Source organism: Pantherophis guttatus, chromosome 11 (genome assembly GCF_059756535.1).
Source record: "Pantherophis guttatus breed Tessera chromosome 11, ASM5975653v1, whole genome shotgun sequence".
In the NCBI taxonomy this organism is placed as follows: domain Eukaryota; kingdom Metazoa; phylum Chordata; class Lepidosauria; order Squamata; family Colubridae; genus Pantherophis; species Pantherophis guttatus.
In genome coordinates, this window is record NC_142073.1 from 12,662,670 (window position 1) to 12,682,016 (window position 19,347).

At 42.7% G+C, this 19,347-nt stretch overlaps 1 protein-coding gene across 1 annotated transcript in view; it reads left to right on the top strand.

The window, feature by feature from the left end:
• Positions 1-6,029: 6,029 nt before the first annotated feature.
• The window catches only part of CMTM4 (CKLF like MARVEL transmembrane domain containing 4), a 32,456-nt gene continuing 19,138 nt past the window's right edge, over positions 6,030-19,347 (top strand). The window contains exon 1 of the mRNA XM_034425361.3: positions 6,030-6,426. Within this exon, the coding sequence (XP_034281252.2) occupies positions 6,241-6,426 (186 nt within the window). The 5' untranslated portion in view covers positions 6,030-6,240. The remainder of the gene's footprint in view (positions 6,427-19,347) is intronic.

A 19,347-nucleotide genomic window follows, 5' to 3' on the forward strand; every position in this document is an offset into this window, starting at 1 on the left:
CCATTCATAATATACAGTCGATATTCCAGATACACTTATCAATTGCAAGTTAGTTCCTCATGTTCTCTGCAGGGTATTTTAAAGCAAGCTGTGGGGGAAAGAATCTGTTCAAAGAGGCTGTGCATTTAAAGAGAAGATGGTTTATTCGAATCAAGATGCGGTAACGAGAAGCCATCGCAGTCATTAGCAGCATAAACCATCTTTTATTGGAGCAGCATTTCAAACGTCATTGCACTGGAGTGTTGCAAATTGTTTTTCAAGAACAAAACTGAACGTAAATTGATAAAACATACAGCTCCCTAGAATAGGAAGTCCAAGCCCAAACAAAGAATGGTAAAAATGGTTTTAAAACACTTTTAATTGGTTTTTTTTAAAACGCTTTTTAAAGTTTAGGTTTATTAGTAACTTTTTTCTTTTGTTATTTCATTGAGCTGCCAGAGTCACGTGGGTTTGGGTATAAATCAAATCAATAAAACCACAACAAAACGTGACCTGCTCTATTTTGCCGAATTGAGTATGTCTCTTATGCTGTAGCTTGTTCTGTGCATTGGGAGACGTTTGATGGCAATACTGGCCCAATATTGTCAGGGCGCTGAGCAATATTTGGAACATCTCTTCATGTTCAATCGGTTGAAGTCCACGCATCTTAAAAGCTGCCAAGTTGGAGAAACGCTGTCGCATGATTAGACTGCTACCATATCCTCCCTCACCCCAGTCTCGTAAGACTGTTACGGATGGAGCTGCTTTGTGCTACTTTGGGGCACCGCTTTGTAAGGTGGCTTGTGATTTAAACCGAAAGCAAAAGGTAACAAAACCTTCGGCATCCAGTTTCTAAGATGGAAGATGATAAAATCTAACACGGAAATTGATAGTGAACGTTGTGCCTGCTAAAATGCGCTCTCAGTAAGAAGAGTTAAATTGCAAATTGAGTCAAAGGGCTGACTTTAAAAAAAATAATAATTAGCCATTACCACGGGAAGGCAGTAAGAAAGAGAAACTAATCCAGTTTCTCAGGGGAAAAAATAAGTGTGACACGTGAGCTGATTCCTGGAAAGGGCCCAACCAGTTGGCTTTCAAACCACACTGAGATAAGAGGTGAAAACAGTTCCTCAACCAGTTTCACCTTTCTGTGTATGTTTACTGTATTCAGAACTAATCACACTAGGCGAATGAACTGATTGTATTATAGCTTTATCTTCCTTTTAGCATCTAAAAGTCGTTTGTTGTTTCTCTTTGTGGTGAATTTACCGGGAAGACCGAAATGCTTAGAAAGATCTTTATAAGATGCCTCCCATCTTGTGAATACAATCCCATTTCTCATAAATTTTGGGCCCAGCATGCAGAATGAATAGGTCCATTCATTTTCATTGATGCAAAACAACACACACACACACCCAAAAAATCCTGGCTTGTAATCTCGTTTCAGAAACACAAGGGTTTTTTTTTTGGGAGGGTCATTTTTAAATTATTTTTTGTTACCCCTTTTTCCCTTTTAATGTTAGTTTGTATTTTAATGTTTGACAATGAAATCTAATATATTGTAAAAATATAGGAAGCTTTTTTGCAGTAATTTTATTAAGGATATTAAATAAGTAAATATTATTTTAAAATATAATACAGAAATACATCAAGGAATATAGCTATGTACGTATATATATATAAAAAAGTACAGAAATCCCCCAAACAAAAATTCCACATTTTTCTTTTTAATTAACTAATTAAGGGTTTGAGGCCTTTTTCAATATTGTTTCTAATGTTTTGTCTTCCTTTTTTTTTTCTTTGAAAGCACTTTAAGTGGTTAACATAATCAAAAGCAGAATTATGGCCATTAAAAGTGAGTAGTGAAATTTCTTCTGCAATTTAATACAAATGGCCTTAATGAACATTGAAGGACCAGAGAAAAGAGCTAAGGAAGTTCTTTAAATTGTGCCTTTTTTACAATCCCTGTGAAGTGATAGCTTTTTTTTTTCCTTAGCCTCGCATCACTTACTTGCTTTCATCTCATTTAAACATCCAGCTGCAAGAGTTATTTTTGTAGATTTCCAAGTTTGGGGACCTCTGCTTTAAAGGAAAAACAAAGTTATTTTACTAGCAGCCCATACATAGCTCTTATATTCTTATCTAAACTTTTGTGGGAGAGAAAAAAGGGAAATATATCTAAGACCAGAACAGTGAATGTGACATTGATCATGGTGGTTGACAAGGAGAATAAGTCGGTTTCCAACCTTGGCAACTTTAAGACTTGTGGACTTCAACTCCCAGAATTTCCCAGCATGACTGGCTGAGGAATTCTAGAAGTTGAAGTCCACAAGACCGCTGGAATAGGTTGCTAAGAGGCAAGGACTTGACACACAATTTATTATTACTACTAGTTCACAACAATTTGAAGTCACAGCTGCCAGGTTTTTTTTAAACTGATGTAGGCCTTCAAATGCATCGATTTCTTCCCAAGAACCTAGGACCGTGATGGCGAACCTGTGGCACACGTAGCCATATCGGTGGGCACGCGAGCTGAGCTCCAGCACCAGCCAACAGATTTTCAGGCCTTCTGGGCCCGCCAGTAGGGACCGGTGGGACCGGAAGTTGGTAAACAGGCCGTTTTTGGCCTCCGGAGGGCCTCCAGGGAGGTGTGGAAGGCAGTTTTTGCCCTCCCCAGATTCCTAGAAAGGCTCTGGAGCCTGGGGAGAGAGAAAAATGGGCCCACTGGGCCATCACGTGCCAGGAACAGGGGGCGTGTGCACAGGACACAGAATTAAGGGTGTTGGCATGTGCGCGCCTGACCCCCCCATCCCTCCTGGCGCACAATGGCAAAAAGGTTAGCCATCACTGACCTAGGATGTCATAACGGAGTAATACACACACACACATATGCAAATCCGAGTAGTATGGCCTTTTGCAATTGACAGGAAGAAATGTTGTCAATTCCCTGATTTTCTAAGAGCTGCCCAAAATGTTTCAGTATGGTTCCCAGTGTGTGCCCATAACCACTGGCACAATTTATGCCATAATCTTTCAGCTTCTATATTCAGATCTTGATATTTTTTGATCTCCTCCAGTTTTTTGTCCTCCGTCGTCCTATCCCATGATATTGCCACATCAATTAACCGTACTTCCTCCTTTTCAACCACAATTATATATGGTATGTTATGAGTCAAGCCTTTTTCAGTTTGTATTTGGAAATCCCACAATATTTTAACTTTGCTCATATTAGGCCATCATGGCACAATTTTGAAACATACGTGTACTTTTGGCTGTGTTTGTTCTTCCAGTAGCCTTACATGGTTAGGGTTTTTCCATCTTCTTTAAGATGCCCCTATTAAAGGGGCTGATAGATACGATTATTTATTTAGTGAACATTCAAAGTTACAAAACCACTAAAGTACAACAGTTACAGCAGCCTCATCGTCACATGATCAACATGGCAAACGGCATGTATTTATGACAGCTACGAGCTGGTTGCCATATGCAACCTTCTCAGCCGGCTTATGACAAGCCAAGTCCATGGGGGAAGGCGGATTCACTTAACAACCAAATGATCCATTTCACTGCAGTGATTTACTTAATTGTGGCAAAAAGCGTAGTCAAATTGTGCACAACTCATTTAACTGCCTTGCTCAACAATGGAATTTGTGCTCCCAACTGTGGTTGTAAGTCAGGGACTACCTTATCCAGGCTCTTCCACTAAGACCTGCCTGGCATGAGTGATCCTTCTGGGAAAGTGTAAGTAGTCCTCGATTTACGACAGTTCATTTAGCGACCGTTCAAAGTTACAACAGCACTGAAAAATGGGATTTATGACCGTTTTTCATAGTTACCACCTTTTCAGCATCCCTATAGTCATGCAGTTTACATTCAGATGCTCGCATTTGTGATGGTTGCAGCGTCCAGGAGTCACGTGATCTCCTTTTGCAACCTTCTGACAAGCAAAGTCAATGGGGAAGCCAGATTCACTTAACCAGGTTACTAACTTATCAGCTGCAGTGATTCACTCAGTACAGGTGTCAGAAACCTGTGCCTCCAGAGCCGGATGCGGCTCTTTGGGCCCTCTGCTGTGGCTCCCTGTTGGGTGATCCCACCACTGGCTGGGCCCGCCCTTCGCCCTCCTCTCCCAGTCACTCCTCGCCTGGCCTGAAAAGGTAAGGGCGACAGCGAGTGATGGAGAAGCGGCTGGGGCAGAGACAGAGAGATACAGAGAGAGGGGGAAAGAGAGAGACATAGAAAAAAAAAGAGGGAATCATGTGACTGGTGGAAGTGAGTGATATGGAGTTGGCCACGCCCACCCAGATTTTGTGGCTCCCGGTGTTTTCTTTTCTTTGGGAAACGGGTCCAAATGGCTCTTTTGAGTGTTTAAGGTTGCAGACCCCTGACTTAGTAACTGCAGCAAGAAAAGTAAAATGGGGCAAAACCTACTTAGCAACAGAAATGTTGGGCTCAATTGTGGTCATAAGTCAAGGACTACCTGTACATGGTAGCATAGCCCTCAGCCTCATCAAAGCATTGCAAGATCCTCCACCATGGGGCGGGGGGGGGATATTATTATTATTATATCACACTTTTTAGAGGAAATCTCTGCGGTTGCCAAGAGGTATGGCACATAATGTACTATTTGAATCAACATCTGATAATATTTGGTCCAGTGGTTAAGGCACCAGACTAGAAAGCAGGAGACTGCAAAAGTTCAAGCCCTGCCTTAGCCATGAAAACAGCTGGGTGAGGTTGGGCCAGTCATTTTCTCTTAGCCCAACCTTGCAGGGTTGTTGTTATTATGGAGAAAATAAGGAGAAAGAAAGTGGGGTTGGGGGAGATGTTCCCCGCCTTGAGTTCCTTGTAAAAATAACAACAGGTGGGTTGCAAATTAAAAAATAATACATACATACATACATACATAATTTATTTATTTAAAAAAGAGGAAATTTCCTGACAGCTGCATAAACAGAGGGATTGAATCAAGATCACGTGAAGTGTTAATACCGCTTTATAATGCCTTGGTAAGGCCACACTTGGAATACGGCATCCAGTTTTGATCGCCATGATGTAAAAAAAGATGTGGAGACTCTAGAAAGAGTGCAGAGAAGAGCAACAAAGATGATGAGGGGACTGAAGAACAATTGATGGAACTGGGTATGTCTAGTTTAATGAAAAGAAGGACTAGGGGAGACATGATAGCAGTCTTCCGATATCTCAGGGGCTGCCCCAAAGAAGAGGGAGTCAAGCTATTCTCCAAAGCACCTGAGGTCAGGACATGAAGCAATGTTTGGAAACTAATTTGCGGGGGCAATAAACTGACTTTGTATAAATATACAAAAGTATGAAGGCTATTGCTTAACGCATTGTAAGCCGCCCTGAGTCTCCAGAGAAGGGCGGCATATAAATCAAATTAAAAAAAAAAAAATCAAGGAGAGAAGCAACTTAGAACTAAGAAGAAATTCCCTGACAGTTAGAACAATTAACCAGTGGAACGACTTGCCACCAGAAGTTGTGAATGCTCCAACCCTGGAAGTTTTTATAAAGAAGAGATTGGACAACCATTTTGTCTGAAGCAGTGTCGGGTTTCCTCCCTAAGCAGGGGGTTGGACTAGAAGACCTCCAAGGACCCCTTCTTCTAGTCTAAATTAATATAAGGGTGGAAACTCCTCCTGACGCTGCTTCCAGGGTTGGGGTCTGGGGTCGCTCGACCTTTTATAGAAATAAAATTATTATTATTATTATTATTATTATTATTATTATTATTATTATTATTATTATTATTATTATTATTATTATTATTATTATTCCCCGTGGGTGGGTCGGTGGGCGCGTGGGGAGGGAGGGAAGGCGAAAGGGCTTCCCGGCTAACCGGGGTCGTGCGCCCCTTTCCCCCTGAGGACCCCCTTCCCCACGGCTCTAACCTGTTGAACGGCGGCCCTCCGTCCGTTCCCCCTGCCCGGCGGGGGTCGTCGTCGGCGGGAGCCCCCTCAGGCTGCCTCCTTCCCCGCCTCCCTTCTTCCCTCCCTCCCTCCCCTCCAGGCCTGCCTCCCTTCCCTTCTTCCGTCGCCGCCGAGCGGGAGGAGCAGCGGGCGAGGGCGAGGCGTCGCCGGGGAGGCAGGCCGACGGGGCGGGACCAGAGGCCGGGGCCGGAGCTGAGGCCGGGGCGGTCCGCCTCGCTCCGCGGACCGACATGCCGCTGTCGCCGCCGCTGCTTGCTGCGCCTTCTTCTTCCTCTTCTTCTTCCTCGGCGTGAAGCGAGGCTCCCGGGCCGCCATGAGGAGCCCCGAGGACCTGGAGGGCTTCGACGGCGAGGCGTCCAGCACTTCCATGATCTCCGGCGCCAGCAGCCCCTACCAGCCCACCACCGAGCCCGTCAGCCAGCGCCACGGGCTGCGCGGCCTCCGCTGCGACCGCGACTACCTGCGCGGTACCCCCGGCCGCCTGAAGATCGCCCAGGTGGTGGGTATCCCCAGCCCCCCCTCCCTTCCTCCGGGGTCAGAGACCCCTGCCCTGCAAGGGGAGGCCGGCCTCTGGGGAGGGGGTGTCCCAGATGGGGTTTTTTTGGGGGGAGGGAGGGGGTTGTCTGCGGGGGAGGGGAGGTTTGTCTCCCCTCTTTGGTGGTCTCCCCCTCCCCAAAGAACCCCTGGATGGCGGCTTCCAGATGTGGCACCGACCTTTTGTGCCCCTGCCTCTGTTTACCTTATTTCCTAGGGAACATCTGGAGCCTACCAGCCCATGGGGGGGTACGGTGTACACATGTGTGTGTGTGGAAGATGGGGATGATGGGTACTGGGGGTTCAAGGTATCCAGAGGGCGCCTGCTTGGAAGGGGGAAGGACACTGGGTCTTTTCTCCCCCTCCCGAAAGAACCCCTGGATGGCGGCTTCCAGATGTGGTACCGACCTTTTGTGCCCCTGCCTCTATTTACCTTATTTCCTAGGGAACATCTGGAGCCTACCAGCCCGTGGGGGGTACGGTGTACGCATGTGTGTGTGTGTGTGTGGAAGATGGGGATGATGGGTACTGGGGGTTCAAGGTATCCAGAGGGTGCCTGCTTGGAGGGGGAAAGGACACTGGGTCTTTTCTCCCCCTCCCCAAAGAACCCCTGGATGGCAGCTTCCAGATGTGGCACCAACCTTTTGTGCCCCGCCTCTGTTTACCTTATTTCCTAGAGAACATCTGAAGCCTACCAGCCCATGTAGGGGGGGGGGGGCGGTACGGTGTACACGTGTGTGTGGAAGATGGGGATGACGGGTACTGGGGGTTCAAGGTATCCAGAGTGCGCGTGCTTGGAAGTGGGAAGGACACCGGGTCATTTCTCCCCCTTCCTTGCTTTCAACTTTGGGTCTACACCACCACCACCCTCTCCCCAAGATTGTGAAATGGTCTTGAAGGCTCCAGATGTTTGAGGGACCCGCCCTGTTGCAACAGATGGAAAGGTGTGGGGACATCTCAGGACATCCTAAAGAGTTAACCCCCGATCCTGATGACCAAGGGGTGGGAAGAGTGTGTGTGGGGTAGGGGTGGGGATTGCTGGGCCCCGTCAGCTTGGTGGCATGGGTGTGTTACCTTTCATTGTTTGGCAGAGATATATGATCTACACTATGGTTGCACCCAAAGGGAGAAGAAATTATGGGAGATTGTCCTTTCCCCTGTGTTTATACTCTTTGTCCTTGTAGTCCCTGGTGTATTTTTGAAGTCTGCCTGATGGGGATTGTTGCTCAGTGCTTGCTTATCTTGTTGGATAAGACTCTTCTAAAGACTCAAAAATTAACACATGTAGAAAACATAATCTGTGGATTTTTACCTAACAGTGTTTTTTTTTTGTGTATTTGTGTATTTGTGTATTTATGTGTTATTTGTTTTTGGAGGTGGGAGGGCGTTGTATCAGTCTGCGGAGGATAAAGTATGATAATCTACAAAAACTTCTGCTGCAAATCTGTAGAATTACAAGGGTTCTTTTGTTGGTTGTGGTCCGAGCCTGTGGAATTGGGATTTGGGGAAATTCATATTCCGTTTGGAGATCGTTGGAATGGGATAAAAAGGATTATGCACTGTACAGCATATAACTTTTCTTTTCCTGCTCATTCCCTCCTCTCCTTTTTATGAGCAACTGCTTTCAGGTTATGGGAAGGGAATCTCTGCAAAATTTGTGAGGATACTGGCTTTTCTTTTATTTGTCTTCCTGGTGCCTCTGATTTTTTTTCCCTTCCAGAAAAAGGAAAACTTTTCTTTGAATCCATTTTCCTTTCTTTGTTCCTCATTCCTATAATTTTCAGTTTTGTTTCTGCTTGATTAAGGAGCAGTTTGGCAACAGGTGACATTCTGTAAGGTTATTTATATTTATCCAGTTTTGCAAGGTCATTCTTTGTAACTAGGGGGAAAAATGGGAGATAAGGTGTTCTCTTTTGTTCTCTTATCTCTTCCCTCAAGGTGTGTTCTAGAAAGTGTGTTTGCGATGTCTTTCACTCAATTTAGCTGATAGGTCTACTCATGCTTTTGTTTTTGTAGCATTGCAGTACTGAAATATGTGGGTCTTTCGGTCTCAGTGACTGCTTCATTTGGAATGAAAATATGTGAACTTGGAAATGCATAGAAGATGTGGTTTCTTCTGTGCTAGCGAAATATGAACAATTTGTTATCATTTGTTTTTGTCTGTCTCATATTGCTCAAGTGACTCCAAATAGGATATAAAACTTCCAGTGTTTAGAAGTTTTATATCCCATTTGGTCTACAAGATTTTTGAAAACAGTTTTAGACCCTTGATGAAAAGCTTACACTAAACTTGCTGTTGTATCACAGCAAAATGCAAAAGCAATGAAAGCAAGTCTAGAATTAAAAATATTTCCAAAACTCCAGTGAAATAAGAAAGTGTTGGCTATTTGCCTGAAGCAGTGTTTTTTTTTCAATCTTGGCAATTTTAAGGCCTGTAGACTTCGACTCCTAGAATTCCCCAAGCAGCCATGAGAAACCCTGGCCTAAAGGTCTTCAAACTTGGCACCTTTAAAACTTGTGGACTTCAACTCCCAGAAGCTATGCTGGCTGGAGAATTCTGGGAGCTGAAGTCCACAAGCCTTAAAGCTGCCAAGCGTGAGGACCTCTGGCTTAAAGAGAAAGGCTTAAAGAGCTTTTGGAGGGAAAAAGGGCCTGGTAGCTCAGCAGACTGATAGCATTGTGATTAACACCAGCTGTCTGCAATTACTGTAAGTTCGAATCTCACCAGGCTCAAGGTTGACTCAGCCTTCCATCCTTTCTAAGGTAGGTAAATTGAGGACCCAGTTTGTGGGGGCAATAAGCTGACTTTGTATAAAATATACAAAAGTATGAAGGCTATTGCTTAACGCATTATAAGACGCCCTGAGTCTCCGGAGAAGGGCGGCATATAAATCTAATTTTTTAAAAAAAATGTATATTGAAAAATCCTTGTTCTGTAGCCCAACGCATCTGGCCTTGAAATTTAAGGAACAGTGGCTTCCAGTGATTTTATAATGGACATTTAGCAAATTCACATGGGGAAGATTTTCAGTTTCTCTTGCTCCAAATAATTGCGAAAGCAGAAGGCAAAATAAGCTGGCAGTTTAGGTGGTGGAGTGGGGGAGGTGTTCAACCTGGTTATCTTCCAAATAATATATAAAAGTAGTCCTCGACTTACAACAGTTCATTTAGTGACTGTTCGAAGCTACAAAGGCGCTGAAAAAAGTGACGTATGACTGTTTTTCACCCATCCCCGTGATCAAATTCAAAATTCAAATGCTTGGCAACAGGCATGTATTTATGATGGTTGAAGTGTCTCGGGATCATGTGAGCAGTTTTTGCGATGATCTAACCAGCAAAGTCAATGGGGAAACGAGATTCCCTTAACAACTGTGTTACTAACTTAATAACCGCAGTGATTTACTTAACAACTGTGGCGAGAAAGGTTGTAAAATGGGGCAAAATGCACTTAATCACTGACTTGCTTAGCAACAGAAATTTTGGGCTTGACTGTGGATATAAGTCAAGGACTACCTGTAGGTCAGGGAGAACAGCAGCAGTAGGTTTGCCAAGCCACAAAGTGATTTATTATAGATTAGATTAGACAGTTTAAGGTGTGGCCACAGAAATAGCTACCATCATAGACTTATTAAACATGAAAAGTTTGATGTGATACTTGCATGTTGAATGTATTGTAATGTTGACTTTTTTTTTCCTGCCTTGAACTGCTAGTTTGTTGATAACTGCTTTACGTTTTCATCTGAGAATTGTATCTTAATAGCTTTGACATATATGCCCCCATCATAAATCTATTGTGCATGGCCAAATTGGGAAAGGAAAAAGGGTGTAGTTTACTAACTTTGGTCTGACTGTAGTTTGGGTTGTGCTTGTGGCTTAGGTGCTCTTGTTCTTACCTCTGCATTTGAACAGTGCTGTGCTGATGTCCTAAGTGCTTTTAATGGCATTTCAAGAACAGAGATATACATCTCAGGTCAGGGACACAAAATTTTGCTTTACTATAATTGACCCATTATTTAGCATTGTGTGCATAAACAGTTGTGACCCAGGCTTACAAATTCCTCCCTTCTTTTGTACTCCATGACTGGATTATTACAATGGCAGTAGCAAATAATAATTTAGGCTTCGGCTCGGTGTGCACAAATGAGAGTTTGCGCTGCCTTAAGACAAACTTTTTACCGTTAATCTGAATTAGACATTTCCGGCAGCATTTTTTAAATGAACAAGACTGCAAACTTGATGTCCCCGTTTGCTCGTGTCAGGATGACCTAAATGTACAGTATGCATATTTTATGCATTTAACTAGAGGACTTTTAAGGATGCATTTTCCATGGGCAGCTTTATGAACTTGGAAAAAATTCTGGGTGATCAGTGGAATTTGTCCAGCCTGAGAAAAGCACCTAGTATGATTATACATGGGAAGGAACTATGACTATGCAGTCATTTCTTCCTATTTCTGTTCTAAGAATGCAACTAAATCTCATCAGTGGAAAATGGCTCATACGACACTGGCTACTGGAACTAGATTTTGGTTGTGTTTTAAGAAGGAAGCATTCGTTAATTAATGTGTGTTGCATGGCTTTCCAGCAAATCTGTCAGCCTGATACATGTAGTTCTGTTTTTATTTGAATTCACTGATCACAAGATGATAAAAATCCACATTTCAGTATTCCTTGGGGCCCTGATTTTTTGGTTTGAACATTTTAAAAAATGCTAACTTTGCAGTCACTTCAAAACAATTTGAGGTTTATTATCTGATTGGAAGAGTTGACATATACAACTATAATCTGATATTTAAGATTGATCTGGGCCTGGACTGTCCTTTGAGCTTTTAAAGGTTTTTCTCTGTGTTTGTCTAAACTCAAACCCACTATATAAAAAAAAACAAACATTAAGGAAAATGCAAGATGAACATAATTCAAAATTAGTGTTTATGTGTTCCTGTACTTTAAAGTCACATTTATTGGGATGTTATTATAAGATCAAAAGGGAAGCACAATTATTTTCAGTAATTAGATTTCATGAGCAAATAATACAAGAGCAATTGTTATACTAATTGTCTTTTATGTCACCAGGATAAAGAACTTGGAAACTATAAAATGCAGGCTCTGTGGCTGCTTTTTTAAAATAACATTTTGGAGCTCTTAATGTTTTGCAATTACATACACTACAACAAATGTATTTATTGTCTCGATGCTCAAGTTAGTTTATCTAAGCTAAATTGCACCTTTTAGCTGAATTAGTTAGGACTTCAATTCTGTATAGTAAACTTGGTATTAAAAAAATTCAAGGACAAAAAAAAGGTTGCTACTTACAACAAGACACAATAAGATATAAGAAATATACATAGATATTTATTTTAGTTATAGTTGATCACTGCAGAGTTTGGAGAAAGATCATGTTTTCTGCATAACTTTCTGTTTTCCATTTGTAGTTTTCTGCCTAATTGCAAATAGCAATTTTATCTCCCGTTTGTTCAATTTGGTGTAACTTGGGCTCTTTTGGAAAATATTTACTTGAGCCCCCCCCCCCCCTCCCCCGTGACTATATGGTGCTACAATATATAGATGATGGTATTGCACTTCAGGGTGCTTGGTGACACATTATTGGCAGGCGATTTAAACACAGTGTGGGAAGCTTTGGCGCTTTAGGGAATGTGAAATGTTTTTTAAAAATTCAGACAGTGGAAAATTTGTTCTTTTGGGGCATAATTTGAAACACATTTGTGCGGCTTTGTTTCAACCAAGGGTAGAAGGTAATTTTTTGAATTGCTCTATAAAAAAAAAACAACCTTGAGGTACCTTGGTTCTGTCGGAATTACAGCCAGAGTAGTTCAGGAGTTTTAGGCCCCTGTTGGTATCATTCTTTTACTGTAAGTTCCTTAAAGCAAATTGTATTCTATGGATGATGGCGGTAGAAGCCTGTTTTGAACAGATTATTTGGTAGAAAAATACAAGGTAGTCCTGGACATATTGCCACAATTGAGCTCAAAATGTCCATTACTAAACAAGACAGTTGTTAAGTGAGTTTTGCCTCATTTTACAACCTTTCTTGCCACAAGTTAAATGAATGATTCAAGTTGTAAAAGTTTATAATACAGCTGTTAAGTGAATCTGGAGTCCCCATTGACTTTGCTTTTCAGAAGATCGCTAAAGATCAGTGGTGGGTTGCCCCCGGTTCGTACCGGTTCTATAGAACCAGTAGTAAAACCAGCCAGAGGCTCCGCCCACCGACCCCGACATCATCAAAATGCTTCTGTGATATGCAGAAGCTTCTGCGCTTGTGCAGAAGAGTGCGTGCGTGCGCGAGCGGCCCTGCTGCAGACTGGTAATAAAGGTAAGTAGAACCCACCCCTGCTAAAGATGATCACGTGACCTTGGGACCAGCAGTGAAATCCTACTGGTTTGCATCAGTTCGGGCGAACCGATAGTGATAAAAAAACCTACTGGTTTGAGTGAACCAGTAGTAAAAAAAAAACCATTTCTGACAATCAGGAAATCCTGCTTTCTAGTGAATCTAAATCTAAATATCAAAGACTACTGTATTGTCAGTATTGAACATACTGAAGTAATTTGCCAGATAATTTGTCTTTCTTTGCCTGTGTGTGTGTGTGTGTGTGTGAGAAAGAGAAAGAGAGAGTAAGAAAAAGAAAGACAAGGTCATCATTGCCTTTGCTGGTGAGGTATTTTCTTTGTCCTTCCAATTTTGCAGTCTTTTTACCACAAATAAGTAGAATCATCTTCCTTGGTTTGATTTTGAAGATTGCATTCTATAAACTTAAAAAGTAATTCTTCTTAATGAGAACTATGGAATGGCACATACTGTACCGCTAACTGTAGGAGTCCAAGTTTCTTATCGACTGCATTCAGAAAATCCTTTATTGAAGACTCCGTTGAAGGAATAGACAAGAAGTGTATTCTTTTTATGAGTATGACCTCTCTCTGCCTCTTTTTAATGGCATCAGTACTGCCTGCAATTTCCCATACAATTGATTTAGTATTAGAATAAGTGAAAGAGTTAACAAAAACAGCTGGATGTTTTCTCTGCAGGAATGATGTTCTTATAATATGTTGCTTCTGCATGTTTTCCTCATAATTGGTACTTATCTAGTTTGGAGGAAGGAGGAACTTGTGTCCAACAGATGTTTTCAACTCCAGGCCTTATAAGATTATGGAAATTGTAATCCAAAATATTTGGAGAGCCCCAAGTAGCCGACTCCCATTCTTAGAAATCGGACAACTATGCACAAAGTGTGCGCTGATGCTATGTCATTGTAAGAATTCCTCTGGGCGCATTTACTGTGTCTAGAAGATTGTATTGGAAATTTTAAGGCCACCCTACTTAACCCATTTTAGAAAACTCTTAGGGCAGGAACCACGTTTTTAGAAGAGTAATTGTCACGTACAGTGCTTTAAAACCATGTCTATAAAAATATTTTCCTCCCCAGATACTTGCATAACCCCTAAGGGTTATGCAGAAGCAGTTTGAAGTAGGGGCAGTTGTAGATTTAGGAGGAGGGTCCTCAAAGAGGCTTCATACAGATTAAAATGACTGATCAAGCTCCTAAAACACATGATTTTTGTCTGTTTTCTATTTAGCATGTTTTGTTATTGCTAACTATTCTGTTTAATTTAAAGTTGGTTTTATTTCTCAGAATTTCTTTCATTCTGTGATGTTTTGGACTGTTGGCTACTTAAAGCCTTCAGGAATGGACAACATGCATATCAATAAGGCTATAAAACCAGGAGATTTTGTGGTTAAGCCAGTTGGGTGACTTTGGGCCTTCCTTCCTTCCTTCCTTCCTTCCTTCCTTCCTTCCTTCCTTCCTTCCTTCCTTCCTTCCTTCCTTCCTTCCTTCCTTCCTTCCTTTTCCTTCCTTCCTTCCTTCTTCTTTCTTTCCTTCCTTCCTTCCTTCCTTCCTTCCTTCCTTCCTTCCTTCCTTCCTTCCTTCCTTCCTTCCTTCTTTCCTCTCTCTCTCTCTTTCTCTCTCTCACACACACGCACACACACATTTAAAGCTTTAAAGGTTAAAAGCAATGCCTTGCATCAAAGCGTGTTTGTGTACTATAGCCTTTTGAAATATATATTTGTTACATATGTTTAATGATTGCTCATAAGTTACATTTTTTTTCAGCATTGTTACATTTAATATATTTTGGCTTTCCTGTTTGGATTGTTTGAACTTTTGAGAATAAGCTGCCTTCATGGGTTTGAGCTAGTCGGTATACATTTTGTAAATTAAAACTATGAAAAGGTGGCTTAGCATAGCATGGATATCTGACATTCTTTTAAGGGGTTGTAGAAGTATTAGTTGAAACCATTGAATAACTCAGGCAAGAAATGGCAGAATATTAATGCTGCTTTTCATTGTAATAGACCGTTTTGACTTTACGCCCAACTCCACCCATCTTTGCATACCTTCTGCTTACACAGTGTTGTTCATCTGTTCCCTGTATTTGTACAGTAATGTAAGACAATCACCTTTGTTTCTCTTTTGCCTTTTTAGTTCAACTCAACAGTTGGTCAGGATATAAGTTGATTGATCGGGTTGATCATTTAAAAAAATGAATCACACTGGTTTTTTAAAAAGTTGCTATGGCTGTCTGTTTTGTCACTGAGCTGGGGTGTGTGTTGATTTTGATGTGCAACCTAACAAAAATGCTTAGAATGTAGTTATTTATTGTCCATGGGAACTGGAGTTTGGTTCTAGAGCAGGGGTCCTCAAACTTTTTAAACGGGGCCAATTCATGGTCCCTCAGACTGTTGGGGGGGGGCGGACCGGGTGGGGGGGCCGTGGCTAGGTGGTCATGTGGCTGGGTGGGCGTGGCTAAGTAATCATGTGACTGGGTGGGCATGGCCAATTTAGCAGTCCATTAAACAATACACACAAATTAAACTTTAATTTGTTATGCTCCTGGGGGTGGAAAGCAGGTTAATGAAGGGATGTGGCTGCCTTGGGGGGGGATTTCTGTTTGTGTGTGTGTGTGTGTGTGTCTTTCTCTCTCTCCCTCCCTCTCTCCCTCTCTCTTTCTCTCTCTCTCGGCCTCCAATACCATTCTGCCACCCAAAAACAGGTTTGTTTTTGGCCTCCTGGCCTCCAGAAGGTGGGTGTGGGCCCACGGGTAGGTGGGGCATTATGGGCAGGGCTGCCTCCTGTGGTCCCGTGCGGGCCGGATTAATGGCTTCGGTGGGCCTTATCCGGCCCACAGGCTGTAGTTTGAGAACCCCTGTTCTAGAGGCTCTCTGATTATATTATTATTCAACCCAGTTTGAACATTCTAGAATTCTTTGTGGTGCAAGGACGCATTCCTTCTTTGGGAATATTCTAGAGAGATTCTGAGTCATCCAGGTCATGGGCGTCCCAAAGGTGCTTTTTCAGGAGGCAACTGGACTTTCTTGTTTTTCTTTGACGACGTTTCGCTTCTCATCTAAGAAGCTTCTTCAGCGTCTTCAAACGTTTTCAAAGAAAACCAAGAAAAGGCCAGTTGCCTCCTGAAAAAGCACCTTTGGGACTTCTTTGGAATAGTTCTTGTGTTTGGATTGTACTGGTGTAGGACAGAGGTCGGTTTCAGCTCTGGTTCTGACCAGTTATGAAGAACCGGTAGCGGAAATTTTGAGTAGTTCAGAGAACCAGTAAATACCACCTCTGATTGGCCCCGCCCCCATCTATTCTCTGCCTCCCGAGTCCCAGCTGTTCGGAAGGAAATGGGGATTTTGCAGTAACCTTCCCCTGGAGTGGGGTGGGAATGGAGATTTTACAGTATCCTTCCCCTGCCACGCCCACCAAGCCACACCCACAGGACCGGTAGTAAAAATTTTTGAAACCCACCACTGCTGTAGAGTACTATTTTTGCGTAAAGTGAATACGTTTTTTAGCCACAGACTTTGTAATATGGAGGAGCCTTGCATTAGGATGAGACAGAGGAAGATTTCTTTTAAAAACCGTGCTTGATGGCTGTTTATTTTATAAAAAATTCCTGAAATGATTGTCTATACTGTGGAGTAATTACAGGATTATCTTCCCAAGAGGTGAGATAGAGAATTTTTTTATAAATAATAAAAAAAGTGTGCTTTTTGATGCTTCCCAATATTATTATTATTTATTCAATTTATATACCGCCCTTCTCCTATTGGACTCAGGGCGGTGCACAGCCAAGGATAAAAAACATACCAATACAAAATTTAAAATCAATTAAAAGAATTATACAACTTTGGCCCACAGTTTAAAACAACCCAATTACACTTAAAAAGCTAAAAAGAGCTAAAAAAGGGGGGGGGGTTCACACCAGCCCTGCTTGATGGAAAAGAAAAGTTTTTAGGGCACGGCGAAAGGCCCGGAGATCCGATATCCTTCGTATCTCCGGGGGCAAATCGTTCCAGAGGGCGGGGGCTGCCACAGAGAAGGCCCTCCCCCTGGGGGTCGCCAGCCGACATTGCCTGGCTGACGGCACCCTGAGGAGTCCCTCTCTGTGGGCGCGTACTGGTCGGTGGGAGGCTATCGGCGGCAGAAGGCGGTCTCGCAATATGCAGAGAATGCTGTGTTGTGAAAGTTACAGAAAAGAAAAATGACTAGAATTAGTAACAAGATAAACATAGGTCATGAAAAGAATTGTAAATATTTCTTTGCTATGTCCTAAACTATTTATTTGGCAGGAAGAGAATGACAGTTCCGACCACTTTGAAGAGTTTATCTTCCACAGACAGACGCCCATAGAAACTGAAGTTACTATTCTTTTCTCCACAATCTTTTTTACAGCCTTTGTTGCATCTCCTGTAAATTCCACTGTTAAAATTTCTTTTACCTTTCTCAGAGTATGTACATCTGAAGTTTTTAAGTGTTCTGCCCTGAGGTGCGATCAATCTGTAGCGATTAGATAGTCGTCTTTGTATTTAAAGCCATACATTTTCTTTTCATATTTTTGTTTTTTTGTGCTTGCTTTTCTATTTTGGGGACTTGCTTATGAAATTCTTACATAATTTGTTCCAATTAAGCGTCGTACGGCAAAGAAAGAATGCATGTACACCAGTGGGTGGATCATCACAAGGTGTTCTTTGATTTTTATCCCCTGCTGATTTTCTGTCTTCTTTCCTCATTCATCCGCTGGCACTTCTGAAAAGATTTGTGGGGCCAGTGAAAGTAAACTATTACATTAAAAAGATGTAGTCGATACACATTTGGTTCTGCTTTGAACACCTTTTTCCTGTTCAAATGCAGCGTTGCCATATGTTTACGAAGGAACATTATTTCTGTGAAGAACACGACTTCACAATTAGATTGTCCAACTTTTTTTTTTTTTTTAATTTGATTTATATGCCGCCCTTCTCCGGAGACTCAGGGCGGCTTACAATGCGTTAAGCAATAGCCTTCATACTTTTGGATTTTTATACAAAGTCAGCTTTTTGCCCCCACAAACTGGGTCCTCAATTTACCCACCTTAGAAAGGATGGAAGGCTGAGTCGACCTTGAGCCTGGCGAGATTCGAACTCGCAGTAATTGCAGGCAGCTGGATGTTAAATGCTGCCTTAGGAAGCATTAGCCTTCTACGCCACTCAGGCTCTTTTACACATGAAAGAGGTTTTTTTTTCAGTTTTGAATCGGAATAACAGAGTTTATTTATTTATTTATTCAATTTGTATGTCGCCCCTCTCCGAAGACTCAGGGCGGCTCACAATGCATTTAAATCATTATAAAAAACATTTAAGAATTAAAAACATTAAAACTCATTCCTTGAGTTGGAAGGGACCTTGGAGGTCTTCTAATCCAACCCATTACTCAGGCAGGAAACCCTATACCAGGGATGGCTAACCTTTTTGCCATCGCATGCCAAAAGCGGGGGGAGTGTGTGGGGGGGTCGTGCACACGCATGGCCACACCCATAATTCAATGCGCCCCAACCCCGCGCGCCCCCTGCTTTTGGCACGCAATGGCATGGTGGGCCCAGTAGGCCTGTTTTTTGCCCTCCCCAGGCTCCAGAGGCTTTCTTGGAGCCTGGGGAGGGTGAAAACGGCCTTCCCCAGCCCCCTGGAGGCCCTCCAGAGGCTGGAAACGCCTGTTTCCCAACTTCCAGTGGGCCGGAAGGCCAGAAAATTAGCTGGCCGGCACATGCATGTGCGCTGGAGCTGAGCTAGGGCAATGCTCGTGTGCCCACAGATATGGCTTGGCTTGCCACCTGTGGCACACGTGCCACAGGTTTGCCATCACGGCCCTATACCATTTCAGACCAATGTTTTGTCCAGTGTTGGGGCACCCACAACTTCTGGACACAAGTTGTTCTGTTGATTACTGTACTATCCGGAGTATAAGACACACTTTTTTCACTCCTAAAAGAGAGTGGAAATGTTGGTGCGTCTTATATATCAAATACAGCCATTTTTGGCTTCCCGAAACCCCGCCCCGTTTTTGCAAAAAACAGCCCCATTTTTTTTGTAAAAACAGGACATGCAGAGGGTTTGGGAGGCCTGCAGAGTGCTCCTGGGGGCCAGGGAAGGCAAAAATGTTTTTTTTTCTTGTTTACCTCTTCGAAATCTTGGTGCATCTTATACTCCGGTGCGTCTTATAGTCCGCAAAATCCGGTAATTGTTCGGACTGTCAAGAAATTTCTCCTTAGTTCCAGGTTGCTTCTCTCCTTGATTAGCTTCCACCTGTCAGGAAGTTGAAAAGGTAGGGAGAGAAAAAGGCACAGAAAAGAATTCATAATGGTAGTATTTTTAAATATAGGACGCTAGCTTAAATGTGTGAAACACCTACACACATACATCAGTTAGTGCTTCTTGGAGAAGAATGATGAGTATGGGTCTTCCTCCTCCCTCAGCCCCATCCATTGTACACAGGTAGTCCTTGACTTTCGACCATTTGTTTAGCAATGTTTGAAGTTATGACAGCACTGAA